Below are 25831 nucleotides of genomic sequence, written 5' to 3'. Positions count from 1 at the left end.
GTAAAAGTTCCAAATGCTGAAACCACCCCCGAGGCAGCATTAGGCAAGGTCAGACACAGACCTGAAGGGCAGTTTCTGTCCTCAGTGCAGCAGTGAAGTGTTACCTTTTGCATGCACATTTCAAAGAGCAAATTTAAAATTCATTCCACAATCCCATACATTTTACTATATATCATGTAAGCATTTGTGCTTCCTGTTAATGTTGTGGTAATTAGAAGTTTTGGGGTAGATTACACAACTAGTGACATTCTTGAGACACTTGTTTTCTTATTGCTGATAAGCAGAAAAAGTAATATGACTTTAAACTCTCTGGACTTCCCACTGTGCAAGGATACTTGCAAAATACTTGATAGCTGGTGGGGGAGAAGAATGTGACATACAAAGCAATGCACAAAGTCGAGAAAGTCAAAGTCTGTGCACCACCGACTCACCAAAAAATAAGGACAAGCTGTGTTCGTCTTTCCCCACCAAAACAGGGATGCCATTCCTTCTTGGTAAGTGCTGCCTCTTCACTTCTATGTGAACAAGATGCAGGATATGACAGCAGTTATTTTGCTAGTGCTAATATCATATACCAGCACTGCTGCAGCCAGTCAAATTGGTGGGTCAAAGCCAGGCCAAAGCCTGGTCTTGTTAATCACTGCATGTTAATAATTTGGAGATTTTAATATTTTCATCCCCGATACACTTAAAGACTCTAGCACCACTGCAGATCTGTGCTCTTAGAATCACAGAATGGCTTGTGTTGGAAGGGTCATTCAAGACCACCTCACTTCAACTGTTTGCTGTGGGCAGGGTTTCCATCCAGCGGATCGAACCTGAGGCCCCATCCAACCTGACCTTGAGCACATCTGCAGATGTGGCAACCACTCTGGGCAGCCTGTGCCAGTGCCAAACCATCTTCTCCTAACATCTAACCTAAATCTTCATTATTTTAATTTAAAACTATCCCTCCTTGCTCTGTTGCTATCAGACGGTGTAAGAAGTCAATCTCCCTCCTGTTCACAAGCTCCCTTTAAGTCCTGGAGCCCCAGCGAAGCCACCGGAACGCACCGACGTTTCGGCTGCAACCCGACCTCGCCACCTCGCTGGTGCCAGCCGCGGCCCGCAGCGCTCCGCAGCGCTCCGCTCCTCCTTACAAGCAGAAACAGGGACGCGGCGCCGCGGGGCCGCGGGAGCTTCAGCAACAGCGGCCGGCCGCGCGCGGTAAGGGCCGAGCCGCGGGTGCGGGGCGAACGGGGGGCGGCCGGGGCTGGGGGGCAGCGGCAACGCTGGGCGACTCCTGCGGGGCCAGGCAGGGGGCGGGAGCCCGGGGTGCGCCGCGCGGCGAGGGGGTTGGGAAACGGCCGCTCCTCCATGCTGGAACCCGAGCGGCTCCACCAGGACGGCGGGACGTGTTTATTACGTGCCTGAGCGTGGAGCTGATCTGCTCGGCACTGAAAGTACGGCGCTGCTCCCGAAGAATACAGGAGCAATACACATCCGTATATTTTACAGAAGGATATTTAGAACGGTAATTAAAGCTGATAAATGAACTTTGGCTTTTTTTCCCAAACGCTTCACAGAGTGTCGGTGAGTTAAAGCAGACGAGGATGTCTGTGGTTACACAGGCGTATTTCAATCCCTAGCTTTCACTGTGTAACCGTTCTGTCTCCCCTCCTTCAGTCTCTGAGGCCATCTCCCCTCTCACGCAGCAGCTGGTGTTTGGATTTATAAATGATCCCTGGCGTTGCATTATTCAAAGACTTCAGCAGGCATCGGGCCATGGCATGGCTGTGTTTGTTTTCCTTAAGCTCTGTGCAATACAGTGCGCAATCAGTTCATCCCTGATCATTAGTAGCTGTAGTTTAGGACTGGTCAGATCACACAGTTCTAACAGCAAACTAACTTCATGGCTTTAAACTTAGAAAAATTGTACAATTTAGCCTAGGTTCAGTTAGCTAATTAGCACTCAGATGGTCTAGAAGAATTTGTGAAAGACTTTGGGGAAGCCCAGAGGTGTCCAAGGGCACTGAGAGCACAAGGTGACAGTCCTGTCAAAGGCGAACTGGAACTATTTGAGGTTCTGCCTTTTAAAGTACTTTAATGAGATAAATCACATAATTGCAGTGATGATTTCTAAGGTCTTATTTTATAAGATGCTTGAGCACCAACTGCAGCATTTGGCAGGGCAGATTGGAGCAGCTGGGGGAAGCTGCCCGCCCCGCGGCTGCAGGGTGCTGCTGCCCTGAGGCTGCCAGATCTCCAGAGCGACTTTGCAGCCTGATGTTTCCCTGTATTGGCTTACTGTAATGCATTACTGAAGAAGCTGCAGAAGCTTTGCTTTCCGCCAAGCACTCTGCGTTTTTCTTACTACTAAGATAGAAACTAAGAAACTAGCCATTAGGCTTATGGAGCATTATGCAGATCTCAAAAGCCCTAAGAAATGCCATAATGTCAGACTAGAGGTCTGTCCAGCCCAGTGGATCCAGAATGCCAATTCTTTCTTTGGTTACATACCAAATGAAAGATGAAATATTCTCAGGAGCAAGCAAAGCATTTTGAGTGATAACAAATCACATGCTTTTGTCTATTCGGTTTGAACTCTCTGACTGTAAAAGGTGAAGCAAGTAGAAATTCTAAATTGATTAACTAATAGAAATATAAAGACAAGAAGCCATGTGAAATCCTGTGCCTAGGAACCATTTACCATGGTAAATGTACCATGCCAAGTCCTCGGTGTTACTAGGCAAATTCATATGTTACTGTAAGAAATGTATGTAATGCTTTCCATTCTAATGGCTTAAGAATTTGATAGCTTTTTGATCCCTGCATTTTGCTGGGGAAGTTACTGCTTGCACGAAGCAGAAGGAAAAATGGTGAGTATTCGAAAATTAAGCCTATCCTCTGTTTAAGCACAAGAATGCCATACACCTCTAAAGACAATATTTTGTGTGCTTTGGGTCCTTTTCACGGATACGTGAAGGGGTAAGAACAGATGATTTCTGTCAAGTTGCATATGCTGTTGCTCTGGTGAATCCTGCAGCAAGCTTGGAGTTGGTTAGTTTCAGGGGTTTCTTTGAAGCTGATTTAGAAATGGAGATGAGGCTTTCATTTTTGCACAACTCTAATATGGAGATTGAAAGGGAAAACTTCATCTTTTGGATAATGCTGAATATGATCAAAAGTCATGTATCCCACCATGTAATTTCTTAATGGTTCTTCAATGAAAGTCAAAGAAATGCAATACACCTGAGTCACTGGAATTTAACAATTATGTGATCTGTCATGTGGCCCTGAAAAAGCCATTTTAGAGGATTAGAGTGTCATACTAAACTGTGAATAATATTTATAGCCACCTTGTAAAATTATTCTTGGCTGGGGTGACTAACTTTCTGATAAGCAAACAAAACACCACCCTATTTTATACATTTTTCATTTTTCTCTTACCCAGATATTCATGTTATCATCATTATTAAAGTGGAAAGGGTGGATGTGTAGGTATGTATGTCACTGCTACAGAGGACTGCTTTCAGCAAAAGTACATCTTGGGAGTGTAGAGAATGGACTAACTTCTGTTATAGCAATGGCTCCCAACTAGTAACAGCACGAGAAAAATCTCAGGTACCTGATCGTATTTTTAAGGGTTATTTGTGTAATATGGTCTTCTGTGATTTTAGTTACCTGGTAAAATGTACTTTTTTCTCATTTTGAGAATGTCTTACAACCATAACATCCTTAGCGTCACCTACTGTAACTCAGCTGGGCTCAGTGCAGCTACATAAATTTATACGAGATAACGATGTGACCCCATGAAAGAAAGGATATGAGCAGCTTTGAACTTGTTCAAATCTAAATTTTATATAAATTAGTCTAGATTTGCCCTCACAGGAGGAGATAACACTTTCATCCTGTGCTGAAATTCAGTTTCTTTCTGCTCTTTACAGAAATCTTACCTCAAGGGTGAGCCCGCCTCACAGTGTGCACGTATCAGTGTCTTTTCCTCCAGTTTACTAATTTAACAGCTCGTGAATCAGACTGCTCTGCTCAGCACTCCATTGTGCTTCTGATAATTAATCAGATATGGCTCTAATTAATGACTTTCAGCAGAATTTAACTGTGGTCATCTGTAACGTCATCTATTATTGATGTACTTAGGAACATAAGCAATAGAATAAGAACTTGCAGAAATTTTTTAATGAAAATTGGAAGTTTTTTCCATCATATAATCTATTGCATTGCTTAAGTGAGGGTTCCTCATTTGAAGCTATCTGCCCTTTTATGTATAACTGCATGGTGTGCCATATTGTTGAAAGTTTTCTACACTGCAGGCAGTACCATAGCAACTACCATGTAGAAAGAAGGCATCAGTTTGGCCAAGGCTACTGGGACATGTTCTCAGGGCGGAGCGTGTGCAGCCCTGAATCAGAAGAGCTCACCAGGAGCCAGACAGCTGCTGCAGGAAATGCGAACCTGTTAATTGTCTTCTTTGAGCCTTATTCTTTGAGTCATCCGTTTGGTCATTAAAAGCAAAACCTTCGCGCTGTCTGGTCAAAGCTGTGCTTTTTCTTGCTTCCATTATTTTTGACTTTTGAAGACAGCAAAGGTGACAAAAGCTGTGTAATGTTTCACTAATCAGAAATATGACAAAAGGCAGCGTCTGTCATGTCAGGAGGGAAGCTGAAATGGCGGGAGATGTATTTATAAAATTTATTCATTCTTTGCAAAAATCAAGTGCAGTGGTTTCTTAAAACAAGAATTGGTTTAAAAAAACTAAACAGACTCAAAAAAAAAAAAAAAAAAAGCATACTACTTCTGCTTGATTAAATGTGATGTTAAATGACCTGATCCCAAGCATTCTATTAAATGTTTCAAAATTCTTGAAAACAGAAGATGAGATCTTGCTGCAGAGTAGCATAGACAATTATAAAAATGTTTTATCAGTAAAAATTTTAAAAAATGCTTGTGCAGCTCAGTCTTATATGTTTCTTTAGCAGACATTTTTCACTAATGCTTTGTAAATACAGAATTCTGAAATACAGGATAGTGGAAGGGTTGTTTTTGTGTGGGTTGTTTTTTTTATTTTTTAGGGGATTTCAGGTGCTTGGACTTTGGTTTAATGTTTTGAGGCACACACAGACATGGCGCTAAAGCGGCAAGCACTTGAGTAGCAAAGCTGACTGCTGAAACCTTGCTGGTTTTAAGCAAAGTGGCAGCAAGTCATTGATCACATGAAGGCAGTTCAAAAGCACAAGTGTTATTATGGTGGAAGGTTACAAATGTGAGTTATCTCTGTGATTGTCTGCCCCTTTTCTCAACAAAATGAAGACTTGAAACTGGTCTGCCCAGTACTGAGTACCCAACCGATATAGAAAGTTGCCACACGGTTTGCTATTTCTGCTTTTGGAATATGGGACTTTGGAAGTTATAGCAAATAAAGACTGTGGGAGGCTTAACTCTTAAAATCCAAGCATTTAAAAAGAAATAAACAAAAATGATTAATATTAGCAAGAGGGAGATCTTAACTTTTTTTTAATAATGAACTTGATGTAGTAACAATGCTGCCTTGTAAACTCAGTAATAGCATGCTAGAAAGAAAATGATGTGAAACAAAGTAGTTTTTGGAAGATTTGCTAGAATTCCTCCTCTGGAGCCTGTGCTTAATCAATGTCTAAATGTACTAGGGAAGCACACAGCTGTCTTGGATCAGACAGGAAAGTCAAGGCCTAAAATGGCACGTGCACAACAATGTCTTGCTCCTCGTAATGCATAAGGTACTTTTATTTAAAGTAGGGGCAATACCAGTACTAGAATTTGTTCAGAATAAGTACTACCTGATCTTTTCTGAGTTTGTTGTATAATTGAGGTTTGTAGTGGTTGGTGCTTTTTTTTTTTTTTTTTTCTTTCTTTCTTCCTCCTATATTCACTTCAGTTTCTGGGGATGTAGAGCATTTTGTGCAAGAATGATTGTAAGTACAAAAGTGATTCCTTTGTTCAATTAGTCATCCTCAGAGGATTTCTGAGATTATTTTTGTAATGATTATGGGACATTTAACTTGTACACAGAAGCAATAATTTATCACTGATCTAATAATTAATATGAGGATGAGGCACAAAGTAGGTATCTACAGATAAGGTCACTTTAATTTTGGTATGCATGAAGCCAGAGACAGCCTCTGGAACAGTTCAATTCTATTTCCTTTTTCACAGTTACAGAAGTGGAAGAGCAGAAATGAAGACCCGACTTCTACAAGTGCTGAATAATTGTTCTTTCTGCTGATTTATAGCACCACGACATTGAAGCACTCCTAAAGTTTAGTTATCAAGATCCCTAAGAGAAAATTTGCCTTCTTGGTTGCAATCCAATTTGATATGGTACATTCTGTCCTTTCTTCCCTTTCCAATCTACAGATATTATGTGTTTTCCATGTTCCTTTTTTCCTGTTAGAAAGCAAGGTACATACTTGACCTAATTAGTATTTATTTCATCAGAATTACCACAGAAGTAGAACAGTTGAATTATCCATGTACTTTCTCAAAAGTATTTCATCTTTCAGCTAGGATTGGGCGCTACAATAAGAGTAAACACTTATGAGCAACCATGTTTTGCAGGGCATGACTAATGGAAGATGCATTACATAGGGACAATTGCTGGAGAACAAATTAATGAATGATTAATTATTTAACTAGGTACGTCGGTGATATGACAGCTGGGCTGCTTTTTGCAAACACGTACAGCAACTAATAGGTATAAATCAGTTTTTGCATACTGAAATTGACACAGGTTTTTACTGCTGCTACTAAACACTATTTTTCAGTCTGAAGGCAAGGGAAGACAACTTATCCAAGTACTCAGCAGTAGTTTAATTAAAACAAATATTTTCCCCTGGCACAATACGCACACTGAAGAAACACCTGGTGACAGCACAATCACCTACTTGTTTGTGGTTTGTATTCAGCTGAGGAAGCCAGTCAATGGGTGTAGGGGAACTGTTAGGTCATGGCCTGAACTGATGATTGAGCACCTGGTGAAGGGAGTGGCTGGCCAAGGAAGCGCAGGTGCAAACAACTTACCTGTGCTTCCCATGTGACTGGAAATCCCATGGATCCCAGATCCACCCCTTCCTGGGCTCATTTAAGGGCTAGCCTGGAGGGAGAGTGTTTCCTGTGTGGAGATCTCTTCTTGAGGAGTGCTCTGTAGCCAGAGGTCCTCATCACCAGTTACGTGAGTCAACCTTTTTTCAGTGTGTGATTATTGATAGTCCTCATGATAATGTCTGGTATTGTAATTAATTTGGTGGAAGTAGTTTTGTTGTATTCTAGGACTTTCAATGTTTTTCAGTGGCACCCTATGAAATACATGTCACTTTGACTTTAACGTTTGGAGGTGTTTGTAATGCTAGGGATACAGAGGTGTTCTCCCACTTACTGTAACTGCTACTGCATTACAGGGCGTAAACTGGTTAGGAGCATATTGTAATGTTTAATTTTTCTTCTACATTTAATTTTTTTTCTAGGAATTACGCTAAAAAATCTATGGATTGTTTGTTTGTTCCTATGTATTTTTGTATGTGTACGTTCTTGTTCACATGGGGGAGATGCTTCAATTACTTTAAATGCTTAGTAAATTAATATGCTACTCGTGCTTTATCTAATTCTTGTGAATGGTAATGGTGATTTTTCACTAGGCAAATGTTGCATTGCTGCTGGGTTTTCAGCATGGAAGGTTCCAAGGCATGTACTAATGGGGGTTAGCTCTGTTACTGTAAAATCCATCTTTGCCCCGTTTTATGTTGGGAGGGGTCAGCTTGTCTCAACACTGAATCTGGACTGTTTTCTGAGCAATGAGTTGATTTAGATTGTTTTTATCTGCTTTTGTATAAGACACTTTAGGTTCACTAGTCTGTAGCTAATAGATACCTGTCTGTAGGGAGAAACCTCATTTACTTTTGGCATGAGGCATACATTACTAGCTACAAAGAAGCCAGAGAACATACTGGCAATTCTATGAACAAGAATAAGTAGCAGAATGGGGGAGTTGTGTAACCTCTGTTCTCCTTCTTAATGGTATACTCTATTTATGGTTGCGTAGGGAGCTGATATCTTAAAGCAGACTCGGACACGATTTTCAAAATACAGGAGTGTTCACTCCAGCTGGAATTCCTTTCCAGACATCCTTTTTTTTCCTCAGTCTAACAGAAGAGAGGTACCCAGAACGTTTTCTTGGGAATTCAGCTTTTCAGCCTTTACAGCTTGGGATGATCCATACCTGATAGTGTTCTAGGCCCAGGTTTACTTATTTTGAATTGGCAACCCAGGAAAGAGCAGCTGAACCTGAAAGGTTTCTTTGAGATCTTAAAAGCTACACTGTACCTGCTGAGTAAGTTAGGATATACTGCATAGGGGTACTGGGAATAACAGCATTGTCTTTTTGATTATTATTTGTACTTCTGTTTCCATATAAATATATTTTGGAATACCTTTTACCTTGTTTTCTGTTTGATCTTTTCTTTTTTTTTTTAAATAGGCGCTGAAATCCAACAATTGAAGGTATCTTTTTCAGGTGAGAAAAAAGTGTATAGAATGAAGAGCTGCTTTGAAAGCAAACAAAAAAAAATACATCTTTCAGTTTATAACTTTCAACATGGCCAAGGAAAGCAGTGCAGAGGAAGCATAAACTACGTCAGCCAAACAGGAAAGAACGCTTAAAAATTTTTTCAACTTATTTTTCAGTCAATCAGGTATCTTTCTTCCTTGAAACAGGTTAAAAAAAAACCAAGTCATTCATAATAAAATTATGATAGATTTACTGAATTGCTGGCACTGAGCAAAGAGCACTTTTGAGTTTGGTTTCAGTTTCCTTTTGAATAAGGAACCTGTAAAGACTGCAGGCAGCCTTTGTGCATGAGTTTGTTAGTGCCTCGACAGGGTTAGTAAACCAAGGAAGAGGGACGCAGAGCTGCACAATGTGCTTCCTACAGCTACTGCAATTGCAGGCCATCACACTGCTGTTAGCTTCTAATGGCTCTCCAGCCGTGGTCTTCTTGCCTGTGGTATATCTTCAGGATTATAGGAGATATGAGAAATGAGTAAAAAGGGGACGGGGGAAATCTTAATGTGCACTTAGTACTAGATAATGAAATCTTAGCACATGCTTCAAGTAGTTTTCTCTACGAAAAAAATTTCTAACTGCTAACACTTCAAGTGTGAAAATATTAAAAACTGTTGATCTGTGTACCTGGAATGCAGTCCTAGTCTGCAGATTTAAATACTAAAATAAATTCTATAAATCATCTGATAGAATTTGTAACTATGAAGCTTCAGTGTGGCTTTCTTTTAACCATTGTTTTCAAATTATAAGATTAAAAAAAGGGGGAAAAAATAAGGGAATACAAGGACTTGGAATAGTGCTGTCAGATATGTATGCTAAGCTCAAATGTGAGGAAATGAGAGCACACCTAAAAATCATAACTGCAGATATGTATGTAGGTCATAACCACTGGAATCATTTCTGTAAATAGAATTAAGCAAGTAGTGCTAAGCAGAGTGACTAAAATTGATTTCTACTGCTTTGGTATTGAGATGACTGAAGTTGGCTAGAATGTATAAAGATTATTTTCAGTTCAAGCATTTCTCCCCACCCATTCTCCATATCCATAGATTTTTAGTGTCCCCTGTATAACAGTTATAGCTTCTGCTCCCTATCATTGAGCTGTCACTTGTCTGCCATCCAGTGAAGAAACCATACAGGCAGCTGCTAATAAAGTATGTGCGGGCTGGCTGTCTGCCTACCTCTGAGGAAGCCAGACCTGTAGGTTTGGTGTTGCATGTGGGTTTTTGCCATATGTTGCACCGGTCCCAACTTATTTTTAAAATAAAAATTAAAAATTTGCTTTTGACAGGCCTACAGGTTTTAAAGTTATTAATAGGAAGCTGACAGAGGGACAGTATGAGGAGTTGTTTCCTGACAAAAACAGGTTAAAAATAAAGAGAAGTCAAAACCTCACGGTTCTTCATAATAATAATACATGAATTTCTAGAAATAGTTTCTAGCTATTTCTATACAGAGAGAATAAAATTTTAATTAGTGTGAAAAAAAACCTGCATTTTTGAGCTAATTTCTTTGTGTTGTGATGACACAGCTAACTGAACATTTGGTACTTTACCAGTGTGTCAAGAGTACATGATTCTGAAAAGAGACCTGCTTTTGTTGTGAGGAATGATGGGAAGACTGTACTTAGCCAAGTTTGTCTTTTACTTTATACTGTTTTTTTCTTTAGGGTGAAGTTTCAGTATCTTCATGTCAATGAAGAGCAGGATACCTCTCATTCTTCTAGCTTGTGGCTCCTTTAACCCCATCACAAATATGCATATGCGTTTATTTGAGCTGGCTAGAGATCACCTGCATCAAACAGGTCAGTGAGGGGTTGTTACGAGCACATGGTGTTTTGCTGTGGAGGGGAAGACACTTTTGGTGCTCGGTATAGCTAAGATGTAAATCTACAGTTAGCTTAATTTTAATTTCTTTATTGATGATTCAATGTGAAACGTTTGGGGCATATTTTATATTGAAATTGTAGCACTAAATTTAAAGAGGCATGAACACCCATACAACTGAACTGTAAGTTTTATCAGCAGTTTTAGAATCATATGGGATAGACAATTTTGTGGAAGATTTTAATAGCTTTGAAACTGGAAATAAACATTTTTTATTTCATCTTTATGTGATGTCAAAGAAGTTTTGACAACTAGGTGAAACTGGAGAATTGAAAACTTAATTATTCATTATCCATCCTCTCTAAGACAAACAACTTATTTCCTCTGGCAAAATAATGTCTTTAGGAATGAGATAAGAAAAGTTAGATTCCAGATGACTAGAGAGTTTCAGTAACAAAGGAGAGAAGTGGGCAACACCAGGAACTTAGCAAAAATGAGAAAAGCTATGAAGGGGCGTTGTGCTCTGTGCTTGGTGACGTCTTTATTGCTGATACTTTTATCTTCCTTCTGACTGCTGAAGCATACGCATCTGAAATTGATTTGAAGGGAATCATGCTTATTGGAACCTGACAGCGAGTTTCCTAGGAAGTTGGTGCAATAGGAACCTGAGAAAGGTGGTGGGAAAGATGACTTGGGGAACTACAAGCTTGTTGGCCTCATTGCTGTATCAGGGAAAATCCAGGAGCAGGTCTTTCTGGAAGCTGTATTAAGGTACGTGGAAGACAGGAGGGTGATGCAAGACAACCAGAGGCATGTCCTGCCTGACCTATGAAGGAGCCTTCTAGGAGCCTTCTAGGCACAACTTCATCAGTGGGCAAAGGAAGAGCCACTGATATAATCTGTCTGGATTTCAGTAAGGGCTTTCACACAAAGCCCTTTAGACTCTGAATTAGAAAGATATGAATTTGAGTGTTCAGTGGATGAGAAACTGGCTGTGAGATCATACTCATTGTAATGGCTTAATGTTTGCATGGAGAGTAATAATGAGTGGTGTCCCTAAGGTCTGCAGTGAGACCAATACTCTTTAATACCTGCATCAGCAGTGTTGACAGTGGGATCGAGTGCAGCTTAAGCAAGTTTGTGGATGACAGCAAGCTGTGTGATGTGGTCCAAATTCAGTGAACTCTAAGTAGTATTTTGAGGTCTTGAAATAAAATGCTTATTTTAAGTGTGATGTACAGCATTTGTTCAAGGACTGATCACTGTACATCCCCAGGCAGAGTAACTGAAGTCTCAGTGTTTGAGAGCAGCTGTCCAACTGTAGGGGTGAATGTGCATCTTCAGGCCCTGTTGTTCACACAGCCAGGTGGATATGATATATGTTTCTCTAGTTACTCCTGTGGCATCTGTCACTACGATCTTCGCACACCTCATCTATTTCAGTGAATGCATCTTTAAGCACTTTGAAGTGGTGAAGGTAAAGCCATCCATCCTATGAAGAGCTATCATAAAAGATTGTCTGTTATTGTTCTGATGTATTTGTTGTTTACTTTGACTTTCAGTGCAATGACAGCTAAATTGCTTACCCCTTTGATTTTCCTTCTATTGAATTCTCTTCATAGAAGGTTACTGAACAAAGTAAAAAGTCTTGCTATTTTCTTTCCTTTTTTTCATGCTTGGCAATATCTACATACATGTGAAGGGAAGGTAAGCATAGGAGTATATCCTTTTGATGTTTATCTGTAAACAGTTTTGAAAAAGTCTTATATGGGGTTTCTTCTATCTAGTTATTTGATGCTTTCTTTTCATTTTCCTGTGCTTTATGGCATCAGAACAAAGATGTTAGACATCCCTCCCCAGTTAATTATAATCTATAAATAAAGCTAATATTGTGATTTTAATGGGAAAATTAGAAAGCTTTTTATTGTGTTTTCCTGATGTTAATAGTCAGAGTTCTGGGAGGGTAATTGCTATCTCTTATGGTTTTAAGGAAAACTATTACTATTACTTCGATACAGAATTGTATTATGTGATTTTAATGTGTGTGTACTCACAGAAGATAGATTAAAGAAATTAAACAATCCAATTAATCATATTCTGAAATGTAAATGTCCGGTTTTTAGTAAAGAAATTCAAGCTTTAATGTAAGGTATTTTTGCATTTTTAGATGACTTCAATGTGCGACTAATTATTTTCAGCACTTGATACTAAGTTTTAACATCACTCTACTGCATTTTGAAATAGCTGCCGTTTTTGTCACAAAGCAGGCCTTAATCAGTGATTTGCTTTATGTATTTGATGTTTTGTAAATACAGTGGTAAAATTCAAATTGCTTATCAGACTCATTTTGTTCTTCTTTGTTCTGTGGGTAATGTAGGCCTCATGAAGCAGAGAAAATGCTAATTTCCTGGGCCAACCTTCAGAACTCTGTACCAAAAATGTGCAGTCCTGCATCATGCAATTTTCATGCTGCTTCTGATCAGTATCCATTGATGTCTTAATGGACTTGAAGAATCCCCTTACTAGTGAAAACTAGGAATGGTTAACCTCAGTCCAAGGGAATTTACAGCACAAATAATCATGCCATTAAGTTCATACAAGCTATTGTAAACTGTCTTAAGTAGAATTGAGTAGAATGACTTAGGATATTCTGCTGGGTGAGACATTTTTTAAGTTGGTTGAATCTGAATGTGTGGTTTTTCTGAGCTTTTCTGCTTCGTGCAGCTGCTCTATTTTCCAGGCATACCTACATACCTCTGTGACCAAGAGCACTGAGGTTGAATTCTCTTCACACTGGTGGACCAGTCAGTTGTCAGTCTTGAGTTCAGTGCTGTTAAGGGAGCTGGGCAAACTGCAGGGGAGAGTTGGAAGAAAAGCCAAGCCCAGAGAGTTTGGTTTGGCTTATGTTTAGATAAGTAATGAGTGAAAATCTGTCAGCTTAAGAATAGGCTGAGATCTGTATGGTCTTTAACATCTATGTATGCAGAAAGTGAAAATGTATCTATTTCCTGGTTTTGAGTTGTTAAACAGTATCACAAATACTAACAGCAAGCCTGTTCTTTTCCTGTTATAAAGTGTAAACAGAATAAGGAGTTTCATTGCAGCCTAGAGATGAGATTAGTAATAGTCCATGATAATTTTATGTAGGCCTACATCAGTGAAATTTGTAAAGTTTTGCAGTTTTGAGAGGGATATTAAAATAAATGATTCATCTGCTGTTTTCAGTCATATGAAAGCATAAAATCTTAAACACAGTAAAGTTAGCATGAATTCCTTGTGACTATATGTTGGCACTGCCTGTTTATAGTGGTATCCTCTAAATCTGAAGTCTTACCCTGAAGACTTGACTTGGGCAGTTAATTTGATGTAACTAATGAGAATGGCTAAATGGATTGGTCTGATTCTTAGCTGTAGAAAAGCAAGAGGCTAAATTTTGTAGGAAGTATGCAGCAGGGAATGAAATTTACAAAAACTGTTAATGCTAAAACAGTGCTGCCTTTAGTAGCATTTTGGGAGAGGAATGAGATAAAGCAATGCTATAAGACTGACCTGTTGCAGCCTGCTCCGGAGGTGACAAAGGGAAGAAGAGTAGTGGGGTCATTCCTGCTATTGAATAGGATAACACCATGGAGCTGTAGAGCTTCCTAGCTTGTCATGGATTTTTTTGTATGATGCTGAGAGGAAGATGGGTGATGACATTGTTTCATAGTCCATCTTCAAAAAACATTTACCCTTATCTATTAAGTAGAGAAACTCTAGCAATGTAAAACCCTGTTAAAAGAGAAGATAAAATTTCTAACAGTAAAACTGCGCGTGGGGAACAATAAGTTTGCTTAAATACAATAATGGAAACACCAAGAGTCCTTTAAAGCTCAGAAGGCAAATGCATACAGCATAATTATCTGAAGTCTTCATGCGCTCCTACTTTAAACTGTCAGTGAAACATGTATGTATGCATATATGGGGGACAACTAGGCCCCAAAGAACTAAGGTTCTTGAACCCTGGAAGAAAAAAATTGCTCTCATCTAATCTGTTACTTGTATTTAATTGTACTTTAATGTGTAGCTTTAACAATAGGTTTTAATTAAACATCAGAACAGGCAATAAGACAGAATTCACAATTGAATGCAATTGATAGCATTCAGAAGAAGTACAATGTGAAGGTAATTCTGACTCAAGGAAAGTTTGAAACTGCCTGGAATGATTTATGGGGCAAGCAAGAAGGTGGCAGAACTTAATGATTTGTTCTTTGTGTGCTGCCAAGATTCAAGCACATATTTGAACATGTGAACTCTTGAATTACAGAAGAGGACACAAGTTACCAGAGTCAGTAATTTGGGGCTGTACACCAGTATTTGTAGGTTGTAGATTCTTGTGTGTTCTGCTTGGATAGAGCTGGATTTTCAATCACCTCAAACTCTTACTGTCTGATTTCCAGTACCTGAAGTGTTAGCCGTCTTGTGGTTTTTCTCATTCCGTTGGTTTCATTTCTTACCTTACTCTATTGACCACTTTGCCTATACTGAAAATGTTTTTAAAACAAGGGATGGGTTAGGCTGTCATTTTCATAGGAGACAGGCCTGTAAATCCTATTGGAATTTAATGTTCTTTAAATTTCATCTCCCTTCTTTTGAAAATTGTATCCCTATTTTAGAAAAATTAATTTGTAATTTTTAATTTTAAAATATTGAATTATCATGTCCTAATTTAAAAAATTGAGTCCAGGGCAATCATTTTCATTATGGAGGACTAGAGGGAACTTGTTGCATTCTGAGTTTCTTTGCTGAAACAGAATTAAAAAAAAAAAAAAGATACTTGAGTACCATATGTATGGTGGTTCTTTAAAATGTATGTGTTGTGTTAGAAATCCTCCATTTCAGTTGTTTGTTTGAAACACCCCTTCCCTTCTCACAGTTTAAGGGATGCAACTCTTATCAGTACTTTATTTCTCTGATTTATTAAAATTACATTTTTCTAGTTTTGTTTCCTCAGAAACCCAGAAATGCAAATTGTAACAAAGAGTTTGTATGAATGTCTACTTTAGAACAGTGGGAAAAAATACAGTTGTTTTCAAATTTAATTAACACTGTGAGATACAAGGGGTTTTTAGTGTCAGCTCAGCTGATGTTTGGACGATAGATTTCTAATCTTAAATCCCATTAGTCCACCTTTGTTTTTGAATCATCTTATTTGTCTGACTTGCATTAATTACATCACAATATGCTGTAATTATTGCTTTAGTGCGATAGAGAGGCACAATGATTTTGATAAATAACAAGCAGCAGGCACTTAAGAACGAAGCATCGGTCAGTTAAGTCATCCATTATTCTGGCTGCCTAAAAGCTGTACTGCTACAATTATTGGAATATGGAATTTCATTCTACCCAGCAATTTGGATAGTTTGTAACACAAATTATAAATTGTCTGCTTGCTTTAAAATTGCATGTTTACCTCTCCTTTTATTTTGTCTAGAATAAACACATTGGTAGTCCTAGCTCAGAGAAACAGCCAGCTTGTTTTTCAATTCTTTTAAATTGCTGTTTTCTTATTAGAAACATGACTTAAATCTGGTTGTTCACAGCTCCCTGTAACTTTGAAGTTAAGCATGCTTTTAAGAAGAGATTACATTAGATGAGCTCTTGATATTCCATCCATTCTAAATTTTCAAAATGCTTATCGATGACTATATGACTATTCTTTTCCTTTCTGGAAGGAAGATACCAAGTGATTGAAGGCATAATGTCTCCTGTCAGTGATGTCTATGGAAAGAAAGGCTTGGTTTCAGCAAAGCATCGGATAGCAATGGCCAAATTAGCACTGGAGACATCTGATTGGATTCGAGTTGATCCATGGGAGACTGAGCAGGAGTCATGGACAGAGACAGTAAAAGTGTTAAGGTAACTGAACTGTTTTTTCTTTGTTATGAATGTCTGACTGCTAGAAATCTGAGCCTGTCAGATCAATGCATGGAATTTGTTCATATAAAACATCCAAGCAAAGCAGAACATGTCTGTTTATGGTATCACCTCTTAGGAGGTGGCAGTGAAAAATTCATGTCCCTTTCCTTCAGAAGGGTTGTCCTAATCATTATTTCCCCATTTGAGTCTTTCATTTCCTAGAGCAAAGCAGATAGGCTTTGCCCAGACCAACACGATACCACCAAGTACTGCTCTTTTGCTAAGTCAGTAGATGCTGTGTTGGAAGCCTTTAACAAGAATGGGCCCTGCAAAACTTCAGTCATTGAAAGGGTTCGGCATGCAGAGTGCTTGACTCTCATGTTACTTCTGTGGTTTTAACTCTCTAACTAGGTATCTTAATTCAAAATTACAGGAGTTTACAAACAATGTATTAAGATAGCTAATTCTAGGTTAGCTGTCTTAGCAATATTATGCCTACAGGTTTATCTGTTCACACTTGATAAGAAATTTTAATCAACTCTAACGTCATGTTAAACCCCAGTCCGTATTTGCTCTTCAAAATGAGTGAGTTTGCTGCTACTGTGCTAGAAGGAAAAATGAAGGAACTTGCCTGAAACCTGCCTTGAAATGTACTTTTTTTTCTATAAGCTTTATCTTGATAACACATGCAATATGTGGCAAGGTATAAAAACAAACTTCCTTTGCTGACCACCTTTGGAAACCTGTACTGTGGAAAAAGTAAAAGACTTCAAGAAAGCATTCTTCAGGAAAGCAAGCATCCTGTAAGAAGCATTAATTAGCTCTCATTCCTGCCCACACTTTTACCTTACTTTCTGACTGGAAACAGAGAAAACAGAACTTATTCCAGGGACAAAGCTCAGATTAGAAAAGCAGTACGTTAATGAAATGGCATGGCTAAGAAATTGGGTCTTACGTTGTAACTGTCATGCTCGTATAATTTCTTAAAACACCTCCTGTTACCAGTGTTTTGAATTGTACACTTCAGCAGAACTTTGTGTTCTGAAAGTAGTCATGAATGGCCTCTTCCTAAGTACTACTTCTAAGTGTGAAGAAACTGTCACTCTCAATCAAAATCTTTGGACTTTGCAGAGACTAACAAATAGTTTTGGCACAAAAGAGTTTTAAGCACCAGAGCTGTATCCTGCTTGTGGAAGCATCATTAGTTGCCTTTTACTTTAAGTGAGCGTGAAAATTTTGGAGGCTATCCCTAGGCTGTTGTTTGTTTGTTTGTTTGTTTGTTTTCTTAAAACAATGAAAGGTAGCATGATAGAGTTATTTCCTCACTAGCTGCCATGGCTGAATATTCCTAGGCAAGGAAGAGTATTTTTAATATGCAAAGAACTACACTCACTCCTCTTGTAGTGCAAATGTAATTGCAGTAAAGACAGACATTTTTTGAATTCCAAGTTAATTCATACTATGTCTTGCCCAACAAGTTCTGCTGAGTTGTGCTTGTGATTTAATTATATAGAAACTGAAAGTTTCGTACAGACTTCAGAAAATGCTTGATAAACTGACAGATTGGCTTGTCCTTCTTGATATCTCTTTCAAATAACATAATTCTCCCTACCTCAGCATTTGAAACGCCTGCTGAACAGACCTTTTGGCAGTTAAGATTTTGCATTGCTTGTGCTGTGAGTCCTGCAGTGAGTTCCTTGCCAAAAAATCTTGGTTTTGAATCGAGGCCCAAGAATGTCAATCCATGACATGAAGTTAGTGTACTTGACTATACATAGCATCAGCCTGTTTACAAGAAGGAAGGATTAAAAATAGAAATGTAGGAAGGCTCAGGCCAAGCTACTGCTACCTACTTTCTCCTGCCATATGTCCCACACCCCTTGTCTATGCAGTTCCCTTAGCCAATGGCTGAGCAACAAAAATGACTGCGGATAATTATGCAGCCTGGCTAGCTGTATATTCTTGGCATAATTGCAAATTATTTCTGTGGCTCCAAGTGTGATTTGAAGAGTGTACACTTAAAATCACTAAATTAATTCCTTAGGCCAGACATTCAGAAGATATCTACAGTTTTGTACGCATTCTGAATTTGGACAGTGTTAAGGACAGAGCTGTACTCTAGAGCCCACAGGCTCTGTTTTGGTACAGCTGTGTAAGACCTCACAGTCACTTTGGATGTGTAAATACTAGGCAGATGTGATGCTGGTGCGAGTCCTTGGCTGTGCCAATTAATGTGAGCATTGCATAAGCATGGCTTATGACAGGGCAAGCCAGGGCCTGTTTTACACAGGCAAAGCTTTGCTGATTTGAAGAGAGTGGAGATGTATGGATGTAAAATTGGTGCTTGCTCTAAGAATGTAAGAAAGTGCCACTACCACAGGGTGATAGTACACAGAGGGACACCAAGGATTTGGAGCAGCAAAAGAGTAAAGTGAAACTTGGAAAAACTGATGAAAGGATCCTCGTGAAACCTCAGTTCAGTGAATTAAGAAGCATACTAAGTGTGCAAAAATCTTGAGCTGTGTAATTTGAGTTTCTTTGAATTGTGATTAATTTAAAGCATACAGTTGAAACTCAGGAAATGTATTTCTTGTGGAGAAGAGGATGGAAGAACAACAGTACTTCCTCCTGAATGCTTTTAAAGAGCATGTGTTACAGAAATACTGTTTCTGAGGAGTCGTATTTAATAAATTAAGTACAGTGATTCAAGTGTGATTTAATGTGTTTTCAAGCAAAAACCTACACAGTGCTTTAAATTCAATGTTGCTATAAAAATTTCCGTAAGGGTAGAATTTCAAAAACAAATTGGAAACCAGAATGTCATTACATAGATTGCTCATGGATTGTGCAAAATTTAATGACACTTCTACTTCATGGTAGAACAAATATAGCGATTTTTTTTTCTTTTTAACAAACTGTATTCAGATCCAAAGTGCATAAAAGCAGACTGTGTTCTTGAATCTGAAAGTGCCAGGTAATCGCTTTGTGCATCTCTGAGAGGATTATCTCACACAGAAGCCTTTATTTTTCATGCAGGCACCATTACAATGAGTCAGTCAGACTGCTCCAGTCCAAGAAGGAATTTGTGAAAAACAAACAGCCCACAGAAAGATCTACAGGAAATTTCATTTCTTCCCAGTGCTCAGGTTGGTTCATAAATGTAAGCAAAATCTACTTTAGCATTAAAACAATGTAACTTTATGGAACTGGATGAAATTTAACATGGTAGCTGGGAAGTTCTTTGATTGGGGTGGTTGAGGCTACCTGCCAAGAACAAGCTACTCCTGCATGACTGCTTGTGTTGTTACTTTGTAGTAAATGCCACGTAATAAGGAGATTTCCACAACTCTTCCCCAACAAGAAGATTTATTTGGGGTTTGTATTAATTTTTGGTTTTATAAGCGTCTCTTTAGCTGTGTCAGATGTATGCTGTGACCCTGCTGCTTTGCAATATAGAGTATATTAATAAAGAACGTTGCTATAGGGATTATTTGTCATTGCTATACAGTTTACTAAGTATATGGCTGCAATACCAGTGATCCTAATGCACTGATTTTGTTTTGTTTTCTTAACTACATTTCTAGATAGAAAAGCTTCCTTGACATTAGACTTACGACAGATTCTGTGAAGTCTGCTTTGGCTTTCTTATTTTATCTGGTTCCCTAACTTCCTTAAAGTATGGGTGGACCTCTGATGTTTTAAACTACACCTTCAGTGTTGTAACACTTGCACTTGAATAATCTATTTGTTACTTGTGGTTATATTTAAGTTTTTAAAGCATGGGCTGCTGTAGCATTAGAGATGGAAGAGAAAGTCTGTGGCGTTCAGGCAGCAGCTGAATCTTGCCTGATGGAATTATTGTTGACAAGTGTAAGTCACGTTTTTCTCCTTACCACACTGAGGAAAATTAGTGTAAAAGTACATAAGACTATTTTGATTCTCCATTATATAAAATTTCTGGGTATTATTTCCTTTAGCTTTTTGAGTTTTGTAGCATTTTCTGTTTTTTAAAAAAAAACAAAACCTTACGAAGTTCAAACAGATCTGTCTTTCCTGTTAAGTTTCTTGGTTTAGAATCAATCCGTCATCAGCATAGGTTTTTTTCTGAAGTTAAAAACAAAAGGTACAGCAAAAGCTGAGTGAGAAGAAGGACTGGCAAGAAATAGATCTCCCTGTCTAGAGCACAGTGCCTGGATTTTTTTCTATTTGTATTCTACCTGACAGCTATTTCCAGGGAACAATCTGTTAGTGTGAACAGAAAAAAGTCCTGCAACCTGTTGCCGCTTTCCTTTTCTGCCTGCAGCACTTTGTCAGACTGAGCCACAATATGGGCTTGGTTATGTAAAACACACCACTGAAAAGGAATGGAACAGATTTTTCCACTTTCTCTGGTTGCTTGCAATGGGCTGGAGGGAAAGATCGAGTGCTACTGAAAACTCCAGAATGGGGTACAGTTTCTTCTTTCTCAAAAATGTGTTGGTTAGCACAGACTTTCTAATGGCAGGCAACTGTCACCCTGTTTCCTCTATCACAAAAACTCTTCTATAACGCCACGTGAGGGATCAGTGAAATCTGTTGAATCAGGCTTTTCTCTGGCGTTTGCAGGAAGGGTTCTCCTATATAAATGAAGCTTTTGCAAAGATCAGGTTGAATTTCATGGTGCAAAATTCCATGGCATACTATTTTTCTACTAAATATTTTCTTGCTGAACTACAAGACTCCCGAGTATGGTGCTGACTCTTTATTTTTCCATATACAAAAATCAGGTAATTTTAGTACGTATTGCACATAAAAAGGCTCATTAAGGACATGTATAGAACACTTATTATGACTTTTTAAATTTAGATTAATTTATTGATGCTATCCATTCAGAACAACATAGGACTTGGACTTTTTCATTGTATTTTTCAATATCTGAGCTCTAAATATTAGAAACAACTAAAACTAGTTTCTTCTGGTTATTCCTGTATGCTGTGATAGCCTATAATGCCTACAGCACCCTGGAAAAGTTCTCAGAGAGCTCAGAATTCACCTCTGGTTGAAAATTTTGTTATAGGAACATAAAATGTGGATAGCCTTACTGAAGGAATTAGGTGTTAGATGTCCATATCTTCACTTGAGCGTTCAATCTTTGTTCTTATTCAAAAGTAGCATACTAACTAGTGTAAACAATGGCTAAGCATTCAAATGAAACCACTGTATTACAAATTGCTTTGAATAGACTTCATGTATATATTTATATTTATCTAATGTTTGTTAAAAGCTCCTCTTAGCTCTTTAAATGTTGCTCTGGTAAGATTTGCTGTTCCGCCTTGATTCATGAAGTATAGCTTTGCATGCAATATTTTCCTAATTACAAGAGATGGTTAACTGTCTTACTTTCATTTAATATTGATTTCTCTGCACCTCAAGTCTTAGTTGGTTCACATGGCCAGCTTTGCTGTCACCTTTCAAATCATTTTCCCTGGTGCAATCCAACAGCAGTTGTCCTTAGACCTTGCCCATTCTTAAGTCCAGGTACTTTGATTTTTTTTTCCACTTCAGCTTATATCCTCCTTCCCCCTGTAAAACACTGCCCACCATTCTTGATTGAGCTATGCTTATAAAGAAAAAACAGCAAAAATTTTCCTGGTTTAAGACATGCAATATCCTGAAATTAAGGCTATAGTACTTTTCTAAAAAGAAATGAAGAGCAGCTGTTTGGTCTTTGTCCCCAGATTGTTACTTAGAAAAGTGTCCTTAAAGGGCCAAAGACACATTCTTGTTGGCACAGATATGGAAAGTCTTTTCATAGAGCTTAAAACCTCTTATTTAGTTTCTAGTTTATATAGGGCTTTTCCTTTTGGGTTTCTACATTGGATTGAATCTACTGTTATGAATCCTATCATTTTCTGATCATTCATCAGCTATTGGAAGTATGGACATTATTTTGGCATTTAACTCCCTTGTTGCCTGGTCTTTTATGCCAAAATGACTCTTTTGTTTGTTCCTTGCCCTTCTCAGATTGGTTGAGTAGAGGAATCATTTTCTCCTTTAGTGCAGCTTTGAGTGATGAAGTAGGTAGGGTAATTAATTGTGACCAGACACATCAAACCCAAGCTAAATCATTCCTGTAGCCTTTTGAAGGAAAATTGTAGAAAAGGTAAATATTTGATGATAGTAAAACAATTGTAAGTATAATTTTTCTAATCTTCCAATAAAACTGAGCAAGAATAGAAATCCCTTATTTCTTCTTGTCTTTCTAGTTACACCGGAACTAAAGCTGCTCTGTGGGGCTGATTTTCTACGTACGTTTCAGACACCCAATCTCTGGAAGAAAGAGCACATCCAAGAAATCTTAGAACAGTTTGGTTTGGTCTGTGTAAGCCGTGCTGGCTCTGATCCTGCTCAGTACATCAGTGAATCAGAACTTCTAACTAAATTTCAGCACAATATCTTTCTAGTGAAAGAATGGATTCAGAATGAAATCAGTTCAACACAGATACGCCAAGCCTTGTGCAGAGGACTAAGTGTAAAATACCTCATACCAGATTCTGTCATAGCCTACATTGCTTACCATAATGTCTACACAGAAGAAAGTGAGCGGAAGAATGAAGGTGACTTGCTTCAGCCTCTGAAGTTGCATAACACAGCGGTAAGCCCGCTGAATGACAGATGCCCATAGTTTGTGAAATGGACAGACGTGACCTTTTCTTCATGAGAAGCTCTTGAAAGATGTTTCTTCTTGATAAGGGGGAAATATATCAGCCCAAAACTTCCTGAGTTTATGCTCTTTTAATTTTTTTCTTGCGAGCTGTAGTGCTTCATAAAATCAACACAGTCAGTTGAATACCATAAAAACGGAAATAAGGTTTTAGCAATAAATGATAATCTTCAGTCATATTTAAAGGTTGGACGTAGTGCTTTCCATATTTGGAATTCCTTAATCTTATGGACAGTTTAAGGATGAAGATGTCTTATTGTTCTGAAGCAGCAAATTGACATGAACAGCAACTTCCCTATTTTCCTTAAAAATAAAAATAAAAAAAACCAAACTCCTAAATGTAGACTTAGGACCCCAAATTTCTGTTTCTAAAGAGTGTAAGGTAAGCTACAAGTGCATTTGTTTGGCAGATAGGAGAAGTTGAAATAAAGCAAGTGCTTTAAAAATTAATGCACCATTCATATCAGTTTTAAGCCTCCTGATTTACAAATGAAAGACAGTCTCTGTCCCACTACGTGGATTTCTTTGTTTCTCTGATCTGGAGTCTACAGCATATTATCTATTCCAGAGCCTTGTTGATCATGTGTCCTAGAGGACTGTAGAACATTAACCCTCTTTTTAAGCAGTAAAAAAAAGTTTCTGATGTTCTTGGTCACATTGTGAGGTAAATCAAAATGTAGTTGTTTTCCACTGATAAGTGTAATGCTTTCTTGCTGCATTTTTGGATGTATAGCAATGCAAAATAAAAGGAAAAAAGAAAAACCTCTGAAAAGCAACAAAAGCATAACACCAAAAGCTAAAAATGGCCGTCTTCCCAAGTAATATTAAAATGCATCCAATTTTTCATAGATCAAATTTGTGTCATATAAAACATGTACCTTGTCTTTTTCTACAGGTGACTTCACTTTTGAATGATATGGAAAGGTATTACCAAACTAAAGAAACCAAAACATTTTTTTTTGTTCTACAATACGTTACAATAAGTAATTCTCAAAAATGTTACTTGGTCTAGGTACATCTCTTTGTAAAGAAAACTATTAATTCAGCATAATGTTTTAGTAAACAAGTAAAATGGAAAAAAATACAGGTCTTGTTCCAAAATAGAGGGTACTTTGCTAATAGTGGTATGGAGCTCAACCTGTACCATTTGAAAAGGCATGATAGAAAACATGAAATACCTAAGAGACTTTCTTAGTATTTGGATGCAAATGCTAGCCAGACAAATCTATTCTCTTGTGGGTAGGTTGCCTAGTTTGATTCTGTCTCACTTTTTAACAGGATGCCTTCAGCTATCCTGTGAGTTAACAGCAAGCTCTGGAGGACTGCTCTACCTTTGGTTTTTCTTACACTTGGGAAAGAGGAAGGAAAACAGGCGAAGGCCTGACTGTGGGCCTCATGTAGCTTCTTATTTTACTACATAAACAGGACTGCATAAAACCATGATATACTAGAAGAGTAGATTCAACAGATATGGAAAACTAGCTACTCACTTTTCTGAAAGAGAGTAGCTGCTACTACTTCACACTGAATGAGTGCCAGCACTTGACATTTTCTGTATTGCAACTAAAATGTAAATTGTTTTCTAACCTAAGAGTACACATTTGGCTCAGAATTAATAAAATATAGATAAGTACGTTTGGGAAGTGTCATAACTTGCACTGCTGAAATCAGCATACAGACTTCAAGGACTTTTGGTCTAATGTACTGGAAATACTTGGATATTATCCCTTTGAAATAAAGAATTCTGCTCATGTAGGATTTCTCTGTACTGGATAAAGATGTAAACAAGGGGGCATACACAGCTTGGTTTAAGGCATCTTATTTGTGGAAGGGAAATTCTTTCAGTGTGTACTTCAGGTTATTCAAGTCAGGCTCCTACTTGGCCAGTCTTGGACAAGCCCTCCTTTCTTCCATTGGTTCTATAAGGATATTAGCTTTCTAATCTCAGCATCTACAATAGCTATCCATGTTTGGTAAGCCTGTGTTTTGGAAGTGAATTTTAAAAGATGGCAAAGGAGGAAGTTTGTCCTTAAATAATTGCTCACTCCATCCATACTCTGGGATTGTGCAGAATTCAGTTAATGTAGCTCGGTTAGAGTAAGATACTCCATCTTTATAGTTGGCAATTACTTCTCTAAATCATTAGATGTGAAATAAGGTTGTAATGAAGTGATGTGTGGAGGCTAAAGCACCCTAAAACAATACAGTATAGTTAGTATTTTGGAATGCACAGTGGTTGTATCTACCAACACGGCATTTGTTCAGCTCCCTGCAGAAGGGCATCTTACATGGGAGTAATTGAACTGAATAGGAGTTCTGTGCTCTTATTCTGAATTCTCAGTGTTTTCCCTTAGAATAAAACTATCAGTACCCTTTCCCTGAAGTAGCTCCACAAGGAAAAAATGTGAGTTGTAAGATAGTCGTTGCATATTGATGTCAGCTAAAATGTTAGGTTGTGCTTCTATCTCTTCTTTACAGCAAGGAAGAGAGCTGCTTACTGCAAAGTGAATAGAGATCTTCAGGCTTCAAACTTAAAAGGGTGTAAGAAGACAGCCTAATTTCTTCTGTACTTTTGTGTTTGTACACAAAGGTAAAGCAATAATGCTTTTTGAATCTCCTATAAACCAAATGTTCCCTTGCTTCCTGCAGGTCATGTTAGTTAGGTACCTTTATATTGCCAACACAGATTTCTGTTATATGATAGATACTTTCTGCTAAAATCACAAACCTGTGGCATTTCAATATCTTTGTAGATAAGAATTTTCTCTCCTAGTCTAGTGGGATTTGTTGCTTACGTATGTCTTATATTGTTTG

At 38.2% G+C, this 25831-nt stretch overlaps 1 protein-coding gene across 4 annotated transcripts; it reads left to right on the top strand.

The window, feature by feature from the left end:
• The first annotated feature begins 1123 nt into the window (after positions 1 to 1123).
• On the top strand, positions 1124 to 25827 carry NMNAT3 (nicotinamide nucleotide adenylyltransferase 3). Of its 4 annotated transcripts, none has more exons than XM_052686050.1 (7): positions 1156 to 1206; positions 8507 to 8542; positions 10260 to 10394; positions 16131 to 16314; positions 19351 to 19460; positions 22560 to 22948; positions 25496 to 25827. In XM_052686050.1, the coding sequence occupies exons 3-7, from the start codon at positions 10280 to 10282 to the stop codon at positions 25523 to 25525; spliced, it is 828 nt and encodes a 275-aa protein (XP_052542010.1). In that variant the 5' UTR covers positions 1156 to 1206; positions 8507 to 8542; positions 10260 to 10279; the 3' UTR covers positions 25526 to 25827. The 4 variants fall into 4 exon arrangements, with proteins under 4 accessions (XP_052542011.1, XP_052542010.1, XP_052542012.1 ...); XM_052686052.1 differs by lacking the exon at positions 25496 to 25827 and adding an exon at positions 24296 to 24775 and having other exon boundaries at positions 1157 to 1206; XM_052686051.1 differs by lacking the exons at positions 8507 to 8542; positions 25496 to 25827 and having other exon boundaries at positions 1124 to 1206; positions 22560 to 23071.
• The last annotated feature ends 4 nt before the right edge of the window (positions 25828 to 25831 follow it).

The sequence above is a fragment of the Tympanuchus pallidicinctus genome, unplaced genomic scaffold (assembly GCF_026119805.1).
Source record: "Tympanuchus pallidicinctus isolate F22 unplaced genomic scaffold, pur_lepc_1.0 scaffold22, whole genome shotgun sequence".
Lineage (NCBI taxonomy): Eukaryota > Metazoa > Chordata > Aves > Galliformes > Phasianidae > Tympanuchus > Tympanuchus pallidicinctus.
Note: the sequence above shows the minus strand (reverse complement) of the source record. Positions and strands in the feature narration are given on the sequence as shown.